Raw genomic sequence first — 18,297 nt, forward strand, 5'->3', positions numbered from 1 at the left:
AATCATTGCACGTGCATTATAGGGGCAGACAAAACTGGAGACAGAGTATATTTTCACTCACCTCTGGTTGGCTTTATATATTTTGTCATTGAGACTTACATTATGTTTGGGTCAAACAAAAAACCCAAAGAGGTTTTATAAAAGTTTACAACCATTAAACAGTATTGTTTAATCCCACAAATGGATAAAGCAAACTACTATAGCTCAATGATTCACAAACCAGGGCTAAAAATAGTCAATCTGCTTATGTATATAGCTAGCTAAAATATGATAAATATTGAATATGCTGTGTCTTTTCAAAGGCATCAACTACTTTAGACAAGCAGGTTCCCAAAATATACTGGTTTGGTTTCCAATGAGAACTAACTGTAGTATCATTTCATTTTAAGACTATGTACGCCTCAGTGTCAGACCTGAGAAAAAGCAAACTAAGGGAAGGCAGAGAAGGGTTAGGAGGAGACCTGAGCAGGACTCTTTGGACAGCTCAACATTACTTTCCCTGTAGAGTTCCAGACCTGGTTCACACAGTAAAACAAAGTGTATTGAAATTGTTGTCCTCAAAAAGGGCATTTGTACAATATCCCATACTTACAGCATAGATAGAATGGTAACTGAGTCCCTCTCAAAATGAATTATTTTTTTATTAGAAGAAAATTCAGTGCCAAAGGTTAATGGATATCAATGTTTGAATACCATATAAAGATAATTTACTCTAAAATAGAAAAAAAGGGATTTAGAAGTATTCTCCTAGAAACTAGCAGAGAGACAGAGAGAGACAGAGAGAGAGAGACAGAGAGAGAGAGAGAGAGAGCAAGAGAGAGAAGTGTAAATGTGTGTGTGCGTGTGTCTATATATGTCTCTCTCGCTTGCTCTCTCTTTCTCTTTATATCTATCTATCTATCTATCTATCTATCTATCTATCTATAAAATTATTTAGAAGAAAAGTTTTGTAGATTATTCCCATAAGGCATCTGTCATTCTCCTTTCCATACCTTGCACCTTGAGAGTGCAATGACTGTATGTTACTTTTGAAAAGGCTCCCTGGATTGACCATACCACTCCAGAGTCACACTTCTTCGGGTGGAAATAAAACATAGCAACAACAAAAACAAAATCACAAAAAGAAAAACAAATCACGAAATCTACAAAATCTAAGGCCTGAACAGACACAGACATCCTATGAGTTCAGAAACTCAGTGAGAGAATTAAAATTACAAAGCACCTCTTGCAAAATGCACTGTTTCTTGAAATCCATATAAAACACTGTGCAGTAACCCCTGCTGAGTGTTTGGAGGTAAATATCCAGAAGCACACACACTTAGCCCCAGGAAGGAAGCTTGATTTTATTATCAAAGGAGCCAAGATAGTCCCAATGCTTTTGCTGTTTTATAATTACACACAAAATGGAAAAGTCAAGAAGTGTACAGATCTCAATATAAAGAAAATGTTTCTCTAGTAATTTCACTAAGAACCAAGCTGAACTTATGTATTCATAATTATATGAATTGTGCTCTATTTATAGATTCTTAAAGATGATTCACTACCGCTGATTTTTTTACAAAAAATTTCTTTTGCAAGGACACATTAAATTGAATAGGCTAAAGAGAACTTATTGGAATATAATGCTTGAAACTGTACACACAATAGCTGTGCACATAGAAATAAAGAGTCCTTGAAAAACTGTCTTTGTCTATAAACTACTACTGCCCTTTGGAAATAAAAGCTCCCTCACAACGCCTGGGCAACTTCCCTGTGACACACAGTGCCATAACTATCATGGTGAAAAGTTAGTGTCAAACCTAGTTTAAGATGAGTTTTGAACATTTGTTTCTATACAATCAGCAAAAAGGAGATACAATTTGTATCAACAACAGGTCATTTCTGGTTATTTGAGGCATTGTTCCTAACCGCTTTGGTTCATACACATTTTATGATAAGAGAAGAATGACAATTGTTTTTTTAGGAAATAATACATATTCTGCCTTAAGAATATTTCCTGTATTGGGAAGAGCTTACAATTTTTTGACTACTAAACATGAACATGTTCAGGATGAATTGTGGCTAACAAGATTAATCTTGTGCTTCTATGTAAGTTGTGCAGCTAGTGGATACTGTGATGTCATTGATGATTTTGGTAGGAAGATGAACTAACTGGCACAAAGGCGGTAGAGTCATCTAAGATTGTCAAATACTCTGATTTAGACACAGCACAGGTTTAGAAGGTCTGAGAAAGTATGAAATGGTGTTTGAGTGAATAAGCAAGTGCTTCAGTGGCAATTGCCACTCTCTATGGACCTACCTGACAGAAAATACTATGGTCTGCTTTTTCTTTGGATCATATAAATCTTTTGTCTTGTACTAAAAAAAATAATTTTACTTCTTAATATGTTGTGGGATGGAAAGATCAGATGGTAAGAGATGAATTTGAAGGTTAACTGAAGAGGAACATTGGCTGAAATGCAGTTTTGATCAACTAAGAGAGAGAGACAGAAAGCCAGAAAGCAGTATGCAAGCCATTATCGAACCCAGAAACAACCTTGGCTACAGCCTCACATTCGGAGTGTTTCAGAGTAAGAAACATTTAAAGGCAGTTTTACACCTTCTCATGAAGAAACAAAAGGCCAAGACCAGGCCTTCTCAACATTCATGAAAAAACCGACCATTGAAATTAGCAAGTTCCAGCTCAAGAAATAGTGAGCCAGTCATGGTTCAAAATGTTGAACTATACAATGGATTCAAAAAAGGGGGTTCTTTTAGTGCAGCTTAAAAAAAACTACACACACACACACACATACACACACAACACACATACACACAGACAAAATGCCTTTTCTAGAGGCATTTAGCTACAAAGGTTCCCACCCTGAGCAAGATACAAGTTGCGCAAATGGTGCCACTAAACCCAAAGTCCTACCTTCTTTAGTAACACATTTAAGAATTATCTAAGAGCAAGTGCAATCTCTTTGTGTATATATGAAGTGCATAACTGAGCCAGCTATTAGCAAAGATGTAGCATCCCCTTTTGGAAGCTGCCTTTTTCCATCTAGAAAATTCTCTGGTTCTGTTTTCTAAAAAAAATATGTTCCACCAATGATTGACCTTATTGCCCAAAGAGTGGATAGCAGGAGAAAGTGATTTACATGGCTGTGCACTGTTCTCCATTACTTTTCATCCTGTGATGTTGAATACTGCATAGATCAGAAGTCCAAAGAGCATCCATTAGACTTCCTTGAGTGCACCTTTTGTGTTCATTTAATGCCACATGAGTTTGGCCATCTCTCTGGGGATAAGGGAAATGGACTTTTGTAGTAAATCACTTGGTCCTGGTCAAACTCTTCTGTGCTTGTTTAGCACACACCTACTATGCTTAGAACTTGAGCTTATCCATCAGTTACTCTGAAGAAGAAAGCTGCAGTCTGATCTCTAATTTACTGAGGTGAAGAGACTTAAAAGCTAAGAACTGTCAATGAATGTTGACAAGTAAAAAGTGCAAAGGAAATAGAGCTAGTTTGCTCTGGTGCCTAAGGAAGTGATTGTTCAAATATTGGCATGTAATTTTACTTTCAAAACTATGTGAAACTATAAAATGTGACATAAAATCATCATCAAATCATTGTGATATACAGCTGTAGATTAAGGACTGTGTATAGCCTATCTTCTCATCATTATATAAAAGGTTATACAGAGATATACACATCTCAAACCAAATACATAAGTCATACATGCAATATAATTGCTAACAATAGGTTTGAAATATAACTCTAGAAGCTTTAATGTGACCTTATAGCTTAGTTAATAAAGATGTTGAATGGGCAGATATCCATGCAATTAAGTATGCATTTACTTTTAAATAGCTTTAAATATTCCTATTAAAAATCCTAAAAGGTTAATTCAACATATGATGTGATCCTGATGTTCTCTAAATTAGATATATAGTTGATACTTTATAATATAAAATGTAAAACTGAGACAACATTTGTAATGGAACCCCTTGAGGTTTCTTGCATGTAGGCCTCTCTCCCTGGGATTTGTCCTCTGTTACCTGCATGGTGCAGTGCAAAAGGGCATGAAACTTGGAGTCAGAGGACTTGGGTGTGAGTCTTGACTTGGTCATTTGCTAGCAGTGTGACCTTGGCAAGTCACTTAATCTCACTGAGCTTTAGTTTCCTTGTCTAGAAAATAAGACATTAGTAAGACTTACCTCACATGGTTGTTATGCACTTTAGTGGCATAGATACTCTTTAACTTGTAAAGCGCAACACAAAGTTATTAGTCACTGTTATCACCATATTAGTGCATTATTAGTATTAATATTCATATCTGTATAAAGGAATAGGTTTTACGTCATGTCAACGTGCAGCCCTAAGCTTAGAAACAATCAAGGCTGCCAATTGCTGGGCATCTGCTGTGTGGGGATTCTTCTCCATTACTGCAAGGACGATGCTGGAAGGGAAAATATTGCAGAGGTTCTTGTAGGTCTGATACTGGTGCTCTGGGATCATATGCTCCCTGGAATCATTGTGCATCCCAACCCAAGGACTCCTCCAAAGCTGCTCCATCTTTTCAGGCACACTCCGCACCATGACTGGCTCATAGCATGGTTGCATGAGGCTGTTACTCAAGGGATAGGAGTGGTAGCCATAGGAGTCAGTTGCACAGGGCAGTGGGTCCCAGCTGGCATGTTGTTCCCGGCACAGAGGAGGTCGTCTTTGCCTCATGGGGTTGCTCTCATAGAGGCGGGAGTCAGAAATGCTATCCATTCGAGTCATCACTAGGGCACGTCCTGGCTGGGGAGTTGCCCCAGAATGGGTATTAGGAGACATAGGGTAGTCTCCAGGACAGCTTGAGCATGCTCCAGTTGGGTGCTGGGCATGCAGAACTAAGTGGGGGGTTGAGTGCTTGTGGGAGACTTGCTTAGAATCCTCTGAGCCATAGCTCTGCGCTCGTGTTAAGGCTTCATGGTAACCATGAGGAAAAGGCTGAAGACAATTCTGTGATGCTGAGTGATGCAGCTTCAAACTGCCTTCTGGATGGGCATCAGCTACAGCCAAGTACAGGTTGTTGTAAGAGGAATAGTTGTCGTTCCTGGTATGGCTCATACAGCTGTCAGGACAGAGGTTGGGATTCCTGGCATACACCCCCCGGTCTGCTTCCGCCATGTAGTACTCTCGATTATGTATGCTGTTGATGTTCAGTTTGGAGAAGTCACCTAACATTGAATAGTAGCTGTGGTCCCCCAAGGACTCAAACTTTGGGTATTGCTCAGCATAGTTAATAGGGGTCCCATGGCTGTTGGTAACCAGGATGGGGGGGTACTGCATGCTGGCCATATGCTCCAATGAGGACTTTTGGTGGGAGAAATGAGAGGATCCTGGCACTGGGCTGCTGGCCGAACGGGTGTTGAGTGCACCCACTGCATGGCTTTTGGGGGGTGGGATTGTGGGGACACTTAGGGCAGTCAAAAGTGAGGGGACAGAGCTGGCCTCAGGCTTACGGGAAATGGACAGCCATTCCTCAGGCTCCACAGCCACAGACCGGATGCTGGGATCTGATTGGCGCTTGGGGGCCACACGCTTGACTTCTGAGGTTATCTCACCTTTGACATTAGACAGCCCTGTGCCACACTTGGCCAGGGTGCCTTCGCTCATGGTTTTCACTGTGGACAGTTTGGCACTGATGCGGAGCTCATCAGCCACTGAACGCTGGGGTTGGTTGGCCCGCTCCGGATGGTAGTATTTACACTTGTGGCCGTAGGTGCATTTTTTGCCTGAAAAATAATGCCTTGGGGTAAGACTCTCTCTCATAGTGGTGCAACTCTCTGTACCAGAAACTGTCATTAACAATCTTGTCACTCAGGTTAGAGTTTTACTATTTGGGGTAAAGGCAAAAAAAAAATTAACTTTCCATAAAGATGAGAGACGGACAACACCACGGAGGCATCAGACACTGTGAGAGGAAAGGGAAGAAGTGGGAGTGGGATGCTGGGGAGGAAACTACAGTGTCAAAGCTAGAAGCAGAGCAGGTGAACAGTCTTTATTTTCCTACAATTCACAAATTTTCCTAGGTGTGACCTGCATGCAGAAGGCAGCATAGTGCTATGCAAAGAGCACAGGTTTGGAGGCTGGTCAGACCTAAGTTTCAATTTCAGCTATGTTACTTACTAGTCGTGTGACTTTTTGGAAGTAACTTTACTTCCTGAATCTCATTTTCCTCTTTTGTACACAAGGTTTATAATCATGCCTATATTATAGGGCCATTGTGAAGATTAAATGAAGATAATGAACATGAAAATGCTCTATCTATGATTTAAATAAAATATTAATTGAGAATAAAAAACCAAGATATTCCACAAACAAATGATTATCTAAAAAGAGTAAATATCCAAAGTAGCCTCAGACCAGGCATCCCATATTGCATGGTTAGGCTCACAAACTTTGTAACAGAGGAACTTGAGGAAGATCGTGAAAGTACTCTAGAAAACTAATTTTAATAAAAGGTAAACGAAAACAAAGTTTAGAAGCAAACTGGAAAGTACAGATCTGAAAAAAGGGCGGGGGCGGTATTATTAGTTCACTATGGGTGCAGTCACCTGCCTGAGAAACATGTCCTTTTTGGGGCCACACTCAATTTGGCATCGTCTTTTCTGCTTCTGTAGGCCCTGTGGGGTTCTGCATTTCCCTGTCCCAGCAACGCTGCTCAGGATGGAGGCAGCTAGAACACACACATCATTTTAACAAGTGACAACTAATCTTCTCTTCAATTCTAGTTACATTTTTCTCATGCGGTTTCTACGACGTTTCTTTAAATCTCTAAATGAGAAGACATGAAGACACAGACTTTAACACACAGAAATGGACAAGCCAGAATTTTCCATTTGAAGGAGAAACCTTGAATAGAAAAGTATTCATAGAGTCCTTACGTTTTCCTTAGTAACATTAATACTTTACAAAAAACTCAGTTTTGCACATAGGTACTCACCATAAGGGCATGGTTGCTTCTTGTGCTCGGGAACAACAGGTCTCTTTCTTAAGAAATTTTCAAGGCTTGGGCCATGGCGTCCTAAAGGATCATCTGGAGGCATAAACCTGAAAGCAAGCAAGCAAGAGATAAATGTCTTCCCTTCTGTTCTCACTATCCCTTATCAGAAATTCATACTTTCATTACCTCTTGCATATACTATTGCCACAGCCTTCTAACTGCCCTTCCAGTATCATTTGCTAAGCCAGCAATTCTTCCCTCTGTTCCCACTTGATCACAAACAAAGGATTTTTTCTGTGCATAATTCTTCCATGGACTATATGTTTCAGCCACATTAGAGCATGCTTGCTGGTTTCTCCAACATGCAACCCACTTTTACATCTTTATAGACTTATCCATGATGTCCCCTTTATCTGTAATGACCTCTGTAAACTTCACTTCAAATGTCATTTCCTCTGTGAGGCCTTTTCCTATCATTTCATATAGACAAAGCAATTTAGAAAACTCTAACCATAGCACTTATCCCAACACATTGTCCTTTTCTCTTTCCACTATTCTTTGAGCTTCCTAAGGGCAAGTCCTATTTCTTATCCAGCCTTTTATCCCTATGGCAGCCAGAATAGTGCATGGTACATAGTAAGTGTTCAGTAAATGTTTATCGACATGAAATGAATTCTATTCCTAGTGGTAACTTGGATTTAGGCTATTTAGAGCCTAATGGAAAGAAGCATACTTGTCATTCACAAAAGAATACATCAGTAATCGCTCCTCTATAAATTTCTTCCATTCTGGCTTTTCAACTTGAAGATCTCGATAGTTATCATTGGATACAATGATGCCGTCAGAATCAAAAGCCAATTTGACTATGAACCGGTCATCGTAGCAGACAACTCTCCTGCCTTGGACCCTTCTGGATGGTGTGAAGACAAGAATCTTTTCCTTCTCCAGTTTACGTAGGATATCTTGATCTGTCAAAATATGGATTATATGCCTCAGAGTAGATATCATCCTTGAAAATTAACAGCATTATCCTCACATTACAAATATGTAAGTTGGTACCAGATGAATATTTTATTTGCCCTAACAGAGAAAGTGGACTCTATTCCTGGCCAGGGCACCAATTTGGATTGTGACCTTTGGCAAGTCACCTTACCCTTTGGGCTTCAGTTTTTTTTTTTGTTTTTGTTTTTTGTTTTTTGTTTTTGACAAAATGAAGGAACTAGATTCAATTACAACTAAGTTTTAAAAACTACCATGAAAAGTGAAAACTAACACTGATATCCTAGAATTCTTGATGCTTGTTTTGCCCTTTGGCTGAAGCACTGGCTTTGACTACAGAAAAACAACAACAACAACAACAACAACAACAACAAAACGGCAGTATGCTGAGGATGTGTCTGCCAGGAGGAGGGTAAATTATCACTTTTCAGGACTTACATTTTTGCCTTCCGTGTAAAGGAATGTCACAGCTAAGAAGAAACATTAAGTTGTAGCATGTGAATACTGACTCCTCGCCCTCCTTTTGGCTTCTTAATTGTTGGGGAAAGAAAGCTTGCAGGCTGGGCTCAATCAGGGCCAGGATCCACTCTCAGACTTAGACTGGAAATCTGTCCAGCTGCTAGCTGACAGCTCTATGACACAGCTCCAATAGCCATTCATTGGACTTTCTCATTTGCCACATCAGGCAACAGCTAATTTTCATAGGATTGAGGTCCATATGCTCTCAAATACTGTAAAGAGTTAGCTTTACAATTTGTTAGTGAATGTAGTGATCCTAATTCCATTAGGGCTACATATGATTTTTGTAGACCTTGGGCACTTTTGCTTTCATGGACAGCTTCTACCACAAAGAAATATTAAAAATTGCACTTAACAACTGCATTGGTATAGAGACAAATAATCAAGTTAGATATTATTATACATTCACTGTTATTATACTCAATTTTTCCTCCTGATGTTAAAAATAAAATAAAATATTTCTGTATTGTGGGCCTTAGGCACTGGGGCTACTATGTCTCACAAATAAGTTGGCTCTGACTGCTATGGAACTTTTTTTTCTATATATTCTACAACCTGCTTTGCAAATCCCACATCATTTCTCTAGTACATAATGAGATTCATTGTCTACCATTGTTTCTTTAGTATTTTGGAAAACTCAGTCACATTTATAACCAGATTCATCCCCCTTTAGTCTGAAGTTTACAGTCAAATAGAAAGGCATTCCTTTTCTCTTTTTTTTTTTGCAATTATGTCCTTTATTCTTTGCTGAATTGAAGTTTTCTATATTTAACTGTCATGTGGCGTGACACAATAATGGTTTTGTTTGGATCAGGAAAAATACACTTAAAATACATTTTAAGCATACTAAACAAACAGAAAAAATAATTATCTAAGTTAAGAACATAAACTTCTCCACAAGTTTTGCCTCTGGATAAGAAAAAATATATATTTTATTTGAAATCGTACCTGTAATTGGTGCATCAGGTCGGGACTGCTCTTTTCTCCATGCAGGCACAAATACAGTAATATCTTTATGGCCTTTATCTAGAAACCAATCCACAGCAAGCTGTATTCCTCTGCAGGAGAACTCCTCTTTATTCCCATGGCTTCAAAAAGATAGAGAGTGAAAGAAGAGAGGATTGACAACAAGTAGCAAAGAAACACTCCATCAGGGTTTTTCTTAGTACTTAGACATCAGCAGAAGACATTTTATTTCTTTTTAAAAAATTTACAGGGTTATATTTTATTTTTTTTTTCTCTTTTCTTTCTTCACCCACCCCCCAACATCCCTCCCCTCTGGCAATCACCAATTTGTTCTCTATATCTGTGAGTCTGTTTTGCCTAATTTTTTTTCGCTTAGCATAATAACTTCTAGGACCATCCACGGTAAGAGTTCATATTTTTAATAACTGAGTAATAACCGTTGTATATATGTACCATAACTTCTTTATCCAAACATCTATTGATGAGCACTTAGATTGCTTCCATATCTTGGCTATTGTTAATAGTGTTGCCATGAACATAGGAATGCATAGATCTTTATAAACTATTGTTTTGGTTTTCTTTGGATAAATACCTAGAAGTGCAATTGCTGGGTCAAAAGGTAGTTTTTAGATTTTCGGCATTAAGTATAATGTTAGCTGAGGGTTTCTCGTATATAGCCTTTACACTTAACAAAATTCCGTACCAATTTTGTTAAGTGTTTTGATCATAAATGGATGTTGTATTTTTTCAAAGGCTTTTACTGCATCTATTGATATGATCATATGATTTTTATTTTTAAATTTGTTTATGTGGTGTATCACATTAATCAATTTGCATATGTTGAACCATCCCTGTGCCTCTTGGATGAAGCCCCCTTGATCATGGTGTATAATCTTTGTAATATGTTTCTGTATTCGGTTCACTAGTATCTTATTTAGGATTTTTACACCTGTGTTCATGAGAGATATTGGTCTGTAGTTTTCTTTTTTTGTTTTATCTTTCCCAGAGTTTGGTATCAGGGTAATATTGGTATCATAAAATGAGTTGGGAAGTATTGCCTCCTCTTCGATTTTTTGGAAGAGTTTGAGGAGAATAGGTATTAAATCTTCTTTGAATGTTTGGTAGAATTCACTGGTGAAGCCATCTGGTCCTGGACTTTTACTTTTTGGTAGTTTTTTGATGATTGTTTCCATTTCCATACTGCTGATTGGTCTGTTTAGATTTTACAGTTCTTCTTGATTCAATCTAAGAAGGTTGCATCATTCTAAGTACTGGTCCATTTCTTCTAGATTATGAAATTTGGTATTATATACTTTTCATAGTATTCTTGTATGATCCTTTGTATTTCTGCGATGTCAGTCATAATTTCCCCTCTTTCATCCCTGATTTGGTTTATTTGTGTCCTTTGTCTTTTTTCTTTAATGAGGCTAGCCAAGGGTTTGTCAATTTTATTAACCTTCTCAAAGAAACAGCTCTTTGTTGCATTTTTTTTCTATGGTTTGTTTGTTTTCAATTTCATTTATTTCTGCTCTAATTTTGATTCTTTCTGGTCACTTTAGGCTTAATTTGTTCTTCCTTTTCTAGTTTTTAAGGTGAAATGTTAGGTTTATTTGGGCTCATTCTCACTTTTGGAGATCGGTCTGTAATGATATGAACTTTCCTCTTATGACTGCTTTTGCCATGTCCCAAAAGTTTTGATATATTGTACTGTCATTATCACTTGTTTCTATATATCTCTTGATTTCACTTTTTATTTCTTCTCTGGCCTAGTCATCCTTTAGTAGCATGTTGTTTAATCTCCATGTATTCGTGGTTCTTTCTGCTTTCTTTTTACAGTTGATTTCCAGCTTCAAAGCATTGTGATCAGAGAATATCATTGGTATGATTTCAACTCTCTTATATTGGTTGAGGCTATCTCTATGCCCCAATGTATGTTCAATCCTTGAGAATGTTCTATATGCACTAGAGAGAAATGTATAAGCAGCTGTTTTGGGGTGAAAGGCTCTGTCAATGTCAAGTATATCCAGTTGGTCTAATGTGTCATTTAAGGATGTTATTTCTTTATTGATTTTATGTTTGGATGATCTGCCCATATCCAACTGTGGGTTATTTAGGTCCCGTACTCTGATAGTACTTTTGTATTTTTCTCTTTAGTTCTGTTAGTAATTGCTTTATATATTTGGGGCTCCATGATTGGGAGCATTGTTATTAATAAGTGTTATGTCTTCTTGGTTCACGATTCCCTTTATCTTGATGAAGTGTTCCTCAGTATCTTTCTTTACCTTTTTTTATTTGAAGTGTATTTTCTCCAGTATTAGTACCACTACTCCCGCTATTCTCTGAATGCCATTTGCTTGAAAGATCATTTTCTACCTTTCCACATTATTTGTCTTTGGAATTGAGATGTATCTCCTGGAGGTAGCATATGGTTGTTGTTGTTGTTGTTGTTGTTTATCCAGTCTGAGACCTTGTGTCTTTTTATTGGTGAATTCAGTCCATTTACTATTTGGGTGATTATTGAAATATGAGGTTTTGCTGTGGCCATTTTATCTTTTGTTTTTCGGTAGCTTTCGTTTCTATGGGTTCCTTGTCCATACGTTTCTATTTGTTTGTTTGCTTGTTTTGGTTGGGTTTTGTGGATTTTCTCTCTGGTCCTTCATGTTTTATGTTATATACTTCAGTTCTGAATCTCTGGCATGTGCTCACCATTACATATATGTAGTGGATAGTATACACACATATGTATATATGTATATGTATGTATGTATATATGTGCATACATATATATATATTTGTTTGTTTATTCTGCATGTGCCTTATCTCCATTTCCTTTTACAAATTTGGAACTTTGAATCCTCTCTTTTTGTGTTATTGTTGCCTCAATTCGTCCTCATGTATGCTGAACATTCATTACTATCTTGCAATGGCAAATCTCTTCTTATTTTTTTAAGCTTATAATGGCCTGCTGTTGATAAGGGTTGCACTCCTTTGGTTCTATCTGCATGCTAGTAACCTTACATATAGTTGTATATATTTTTGTCATTTTGTTTTTGGTGAGCTGACCTCATTTAGTATTTCTTGTAATACAGGCCTTGTAGTGTAGAATTCCCTCAACTTTTGTATGTCTGGAAAGGACTTCATTTCTCCTTCATACCTAAAGGAGAGCTTTGCTGGACACATTATTCTTGGCTGATAGTTTCTTTTATTTAATAGTTTGAATATTAGATTCCAAACTTTTCTGGCTTGTAAGGTTTGTGTTGAGAAGTCCAATAATAATCTAATGGATTTTCTTTATAGACTACTGTCTTATTTTCCTTGGCTACCATGAGAATTTTTTCTCTGTTGTTGGTTTTTGATAATTTTAATATAATGTGTCTTGGAGAAGGCTTTTTTTGGGTTGAGATAGTTGAGTGTTCTGTTGACTTCTTGAATTCCAAGCTACAGTTCATTCCTTAGATTTGGGAAATTCTCACAAACTATTTGTCTGAAAATGCTTTCTAATCCCTGCTCTTTTTCTTCCCCTTCAAGAATGCCCATTATTCTTGTTTCCTTTCCTAATAGTATCTGCTAGTTCTTGTATTTCTCTTTCAGCATTTTTCATTCTTCATTTTATCTCATCTTCCTTCTGATTTATTTGTATATCTCTGTTTTCGATATCACTGATCCTTTCCTCCATTTGATCAACTCTATTTCCCAACTTGCTATTTCATTTTTCATCTCTGTAGTGTGTTCTTCATCTCCAGAAGTTCGTTTTTGTTCTTTTAAAAAGTTTTAATCTCCTTGCTAAAAATCTCCTTCTGATCTAGTTGTTTTTCAATTACAGGAATTGTTGATATGAATTATTTTGGATCCTACTGAGTTCTTTCAGGAGTACTATTCTGAATTCTGTCGTTTAAGTCACATATTTCTATGTCTTTCAACTTATTTTCTGGAGGTTTTTCTCTTTCTTTCTGAGCTGCCTTTGTTACCATGATTGTTCATGGTGTTTAATGGACTATTTTTCTTTCTGGATATTAATGGAAGTGTATTCTGCTTTTTTTTCCCAGTAAGATGATTTATTATATGAAGATATCTCTTTAGCCTGTTGCTAAGGCAGTGTTTTTCTTCTGGTTTCCAGTAGGTGGCATCTAAGCCTCTTGGATCCCTGCTTTATATAAAGTGTTAATAATGCCTTTTGTTCCTCGTAAATATTCAATCATGCTCACTACCCTCAGTCTCAGTCCCTGTCAGTGTTAGCGACAGCTAAGTTAGCATTTGCTCAGATTCCCCTGGGTCTCCATGGTGTTCAGTCTTGGAGTATATGGGGGCAGAGGCTCTTTGGGTTGGGGAATGGGGCCTATGGCTCAGCCTTGCGTTTTGCAACCAGGGCTGACAATAATCAACTATTGCTTCTCTGCCTTCCCCACTTCTCTGCTTTCTGTCCTGATCCCTTTCTTTATATAGGATCTCAATCTCTTGCACTCACTCATCTTGTCTTGGAATCCCTGTGATGCAGATTTAGGTATGTTTGATGTCCCAGAGGTCTATTAAAATTTCCTCATTTTTCCCCAGCTTTATTGAAATATAATAGGCAATAATTTTCTCATATTTACATTGTACAATTCTATGAGTTTTTTTTTTAGTTACAGTTAGTATGAAATATCGGTTTCAGTTGTACAGCATAGTTTTTAAGAGCTCGTGTTCACCGCACTAAATCTAGTAACCGTCTTTCCTCTTACACATTTATTACAATGTTGTTAACTATTTTCTTTATACTACACTTTATATCTCCATGGCTATTTTGTAACCATCCATTTGTATTTCTTAATCCCTTTGCCCTTTTTCACCATTCCCCGAAAACTCCTCCTGTCTAGTAGCCATTAAAATATTCTTTATATCTATGAGTTTGTTTCTGTTTTGTTGTTATTATTGTTTATTTTGTTCTTTAGATTCTGAATGTATGTGAAATCAATTGGTATTTGTCTTTCTCTATCTAACTTATTTCATTCAGCGCAATACCATCTAGATCCATCAGGGCAGTATCTTTTTCCTTCCCCTTTCTTTCAGTCTGTGTGTGTCTTTTAATCTAAAGTGAGTCTCATGTAGACAGCATATGTAGAGGTCGTATTTTATTATCTATTCAGCCACTCTATCTTTTAATTCTTTTCCATTTGAGGAACTTGTTGATAGATAGGTATTACCGTTCTTTATTCCTGTTTGTGATACATGTTTTTTTCTTCTTAAAGAAGTCCCTCCAACATTTTCTGTAAAACTGGGTTAGTGTTGATCAATTCCTTTAGTTTATTTTTGTCTGAGAAGCTCTTTATCTGTCCTTAGACTCTAAATGATAGCTTTACTGGATAAAGTATTCTTGGTTGTAGGTCCTGGGTTTCATCATGTTAAATATTTTGTGCCAAACCCTTCTGTCCTACATAGTTTCCATTGAGAAATCAGCTGCCAGTCTTATGGGTGCTCCCTTGTAGGTAACTAACTACTTTTCTCTTGCTTCTTTTAAGATTTTCTTTTTGTATTTAATTGTTGGCATTTTAATGATGATATGTCTTGATGTGGGCCTCTTTGGGTTCCTGGTTTTTGGGACTCTCTGAGCTTCCTGGGGTTTTATGTCTATTTCTTTCACAAGGTTAGGGGTGTTTTCCATCATTATTTCTTCAAATAGCTTTTTCACTTCTTGTTCCCCCCTCCTCCTTCAGGTACCCCTATTATATGGATGTTCTTACACTTAATTTTTCCCAAAGTCTCCTGAAGTTATTATTATATTCTTGGCTTCTTTTATTCTTGACATTCTGATTGGGTGACCTTGGTTTCTGCATTCTCTATATTGGTGGTTCAATCCTCTTCTTCATCCACTCTGTTAATTCCCTCTAATATACTCATCATCTTATATAATGTGTTCTTCATTTCTGACTGGTTCCCTTTTATAATTTCATTTTCCATTATTATTTTTTATCTCTTTGTTAAAGTTCTCACTGAGTTCATCTACTCTTCCCTTAAGTTCATTGAGCATCTTTACAACCAGTGTTTTGAATTATTCATGTTAGATTGTTTGACTCCATTATTCCTGGATCTCTGTTCATTTCTTTCATATGGTTCCTGCTTCTTTGTCTTCCCATTTTGGCTGCCTTTCTATGTCCATTTCTATGTACTAAACAAAGCTCTTCTGCTCCCGGTCATATTAATGTGGCTTTGTGTAGTAGATGTCCAGAGGCACAGTCCTCAGAGAGGTTAAGCTTCCAGTCGAGTGTCCTGTGTCCAGCCTGTATCCCTCCAAGGCCACCTATTAAGATTCATCAAGCCATCCGTGCATGCTGAGCTTATAGTTGCCTCAAGAAACCATACCAGAAAACGAGGTCAGCTGCCACCAGTATGGGTTTTGGAGCTTGCCCTGCAAGTTGCGTAGGACTTGCCAAGGACATAACTGGATGTGGGTTGGATAGAGCCTCAAGTTGTGGGAGGTAGAGTTTCTGGGAGTCCTCTGGGAAGAGCGACCTCTGTTATCCAGTTTGATGACATCTCAGCTATGGCAGCACTGTGTCCGCACACTGGGAGAGTTCAGGGATCCACGGAGGAACAGCGTATACTACCAGCACTTGTACCTGGGAGAAAGCCTCGCCTCTGGCCATTTCTCTGACAATTCAGCACCCCCCATAAGTCCCTGGTTCCCCTCCAGCAACTGAGGTGGCGCTACTGCTCAGAGGGAGCAAATTCATCACTGCAAAAGTCTGCTCATGGACGCATCCCTGTTAAGAGGCATCTGCAGTTGCCAGCTGCTGCCATACCCTGTTTCACACTCAGCCACTCATGCCCGGGCTTCCTTGTGTCTTCAACTTGTCCTATCTCTTCTCATTGCAGGGTGATTTCTTATTTTGCTCCCTAATTGTAGGGCTTGTTTATCTAGATCTTGGAAGACTCTGCTTGCTGTTTGCTCTTTGTTTCTATCTTAACTTTGATGTGGTCTAAGAGCAGATGAACAATGCCTCTATCATCTATGCCATTTTGACTTCTCTCCTTCATTTATTTGACTCTTTTTTTTCTTTTGGCTGTTCCAATTGGGTATTTTTTGCTACCTTGTCTTCCAACTGGCTGATTTGATCTTCCACTTCATCCAATGTACTGTTGATTCATTTTACTGTATTCTTCATTTCAGTCATTGTATTATTCATTTATGACTGGTTCTTTTTATTGTTTCTATGTATTTTTTTATGCTACTATCTCTCTGTTGACATCCTCACTGAGATCAACTATTCACCCCTGTGTTGATTGAGCATCCGTATAACTGGTGTTTTGACCTCTGTCTCCATCCAGTGAGTTGCTTGTCTATATTCTATTTCGTTTTTTTTTTTTTTTTGGTCTGGAATATTCTCCTATTGTTTCATTGCGGCATGTTTCTTTTTTTTCTCATTTAATGGTCTCTCTGTGTTCATGTCTATATATTAGAAATATTTGTTACATCTCCCGGCCTTGGCCAGATGGCCTTATGTAGTAGATGTCCTGTGTGTCTCAGTGGTGCACTCTCCCTGATCATCTGCACAGGGAGCTCTGAGTGTGTTCTTTGTGTTGGCTGTGTGTGTTCTCCTGTCATAGTTAAACTTTGATTGCTGTTAGTATGTCAGTGAATGGGGTTGACTCTCAGGCTGACTGGTTGTGGGGATTGGCCATGCCCTCAGGGTATGAGCCGCTGTGTGGGACCTAACCCCAAAGAGGAGAATTTGCCCAGCAGGCTCATGTACCCTTTGAGACCACCCTTTGGGTGTGTCACTTATGGGGCTAGTCATGTGGTACTCTGTTGTGTTCTGATGCCAGCCTTCAGATGTGTTGGTTTTGTGGCTTCTTTGGAGGGATTCCTGTGCTCCCTTTGATTTCTCAGGGCTACATTGTAGGAGCTATAAAGCGATCTGCAGATGGTTGCTGCCTATGTTGGATCTGGAGGCAAATGGGACAGACCACACTGCAAGCTGAGGTCAGTTACCCCTAGTACTAGGCCTGGGTTGGCTTAGCAAAAAGACCAGTGTACCTTAAAGCTTAGAGCTTCCTGCCAACTGCCTGTATGACTCCACAGCTGGAAGAGCCTCTGGGTGGTATGCGAGTTGAGTGGTGCGGGGCACCAGGAAGACACCGGGTGAAGTAGGCTGATCCCACCTAGCCAATGCAGCTTCAGAGTTGGCCGCATGGGGTGAGGATTCAAGTAAAGCAAGATGACACCCACCTGTAGACTGCCCCAGAATGAGGCTCGACAAAGGAGTAATGGCATTGTCTCTCCAACCTTTGCCCTAGCGCCACACAACTCAGTCTTTCCCTGTATGTCTCTTGCTCTTCCCAAGTTGCTGACCCCCTGAAACCCATGGTGAGTGCCTACAAGTGAGTGAGTCTGTGCATGGGCCCTTTAATAGGATGTCTGGGTTTTCAGATTTTTTCCCATCTCTCTCAGATGACCAGAGTCCCTATTGTTTTTTACAGTCAGATGTAATAACTCATCTTCCTTTAACTTGAACCCTGGGCTTGGATGCCCCTGAGTGGGGCTAGGGTCCCTGTTTCTTCAGCGGGGCCTCTGCAGCTGCACTCTCCCTCCTGAGGTTCAACCACCACGCACTGTTGTGGGATCAGCTCACTTTGTGTCTCCGCTCCTTCTACAGGACTCGATGTGACTTTTTCTTTATATCCTCAGATGTATGTATTATGAACAGCTAGACTTTCAGGCGGTTCTCAAAGTTGTGTTTTATAATTTGGTTGTAATTTTAATGCGGTTGTGGAAAGAGGTGAACCCCATTTTTCCCAGCCCACCATCTTGATCGGAACAGACATTTTATTTCTTAAAAATGCCAAACATGTATTTTTAAA

General features: G+C 38.6%; 1 protein-coding gene across 16 annotated transcripts in view; it reads right to left on the minus strand.

Annotated features, from left to right (window-relative positions):
- Positions 1–861: 861 nt before the first annotated feature.
- The window catches only part of ZC3H12B (zinc finger CCCH-type containing 12B), a 335,593-nt gene continuing 318,157 nt past the window's right edge, over positions 862–18,297 (minus strand). For all 16 annotated transcript variants that reach the window (XM_036226362.1, XM_036226367.1, XM_036226359.1 and 13 more), the window contains 4 exons: positions 9,445–9,584; positions 7,712–7,946; positions 6,979–7,085; positions 862–5,767 (listed from right to left, as the gene is read on the minus strand). In XM_036226362.1, coding sequence (XP_036082255.1) covers positions 4,350–5,767; positions 6,979–7,085; positions 7,712–7,946; positions 9,445–9,584 — 1,900 coding nt within the window. In that variant the 3' untranslated portion in view covers positions 862–4,349. The remainder of the gene's footprint in view (positions 5,768–6,978; positions 7,086–7,711; positions 7,947–9,444; positions 9,585–18,297) is intronic.

The sequence above is a fragment of the Rousettus aegyptiacus genome, unplaced genomic scaffold, assembly GCF_014176215.1.
Source record: "Rousettus aegyptiacus isolate mRouAeg1 unplaced genomic scaffold, mRouAeg1.p scaffold_m13_p_9, whole genome shotgun sequence".
In the NCBI taxonomy this organism is placed as follows: Eukaryota; Metazoa; Chordata; class Mammalia; order Chiroptera; family Pteropodidae; genus Rousettus; species Rousettus aegyptiacus.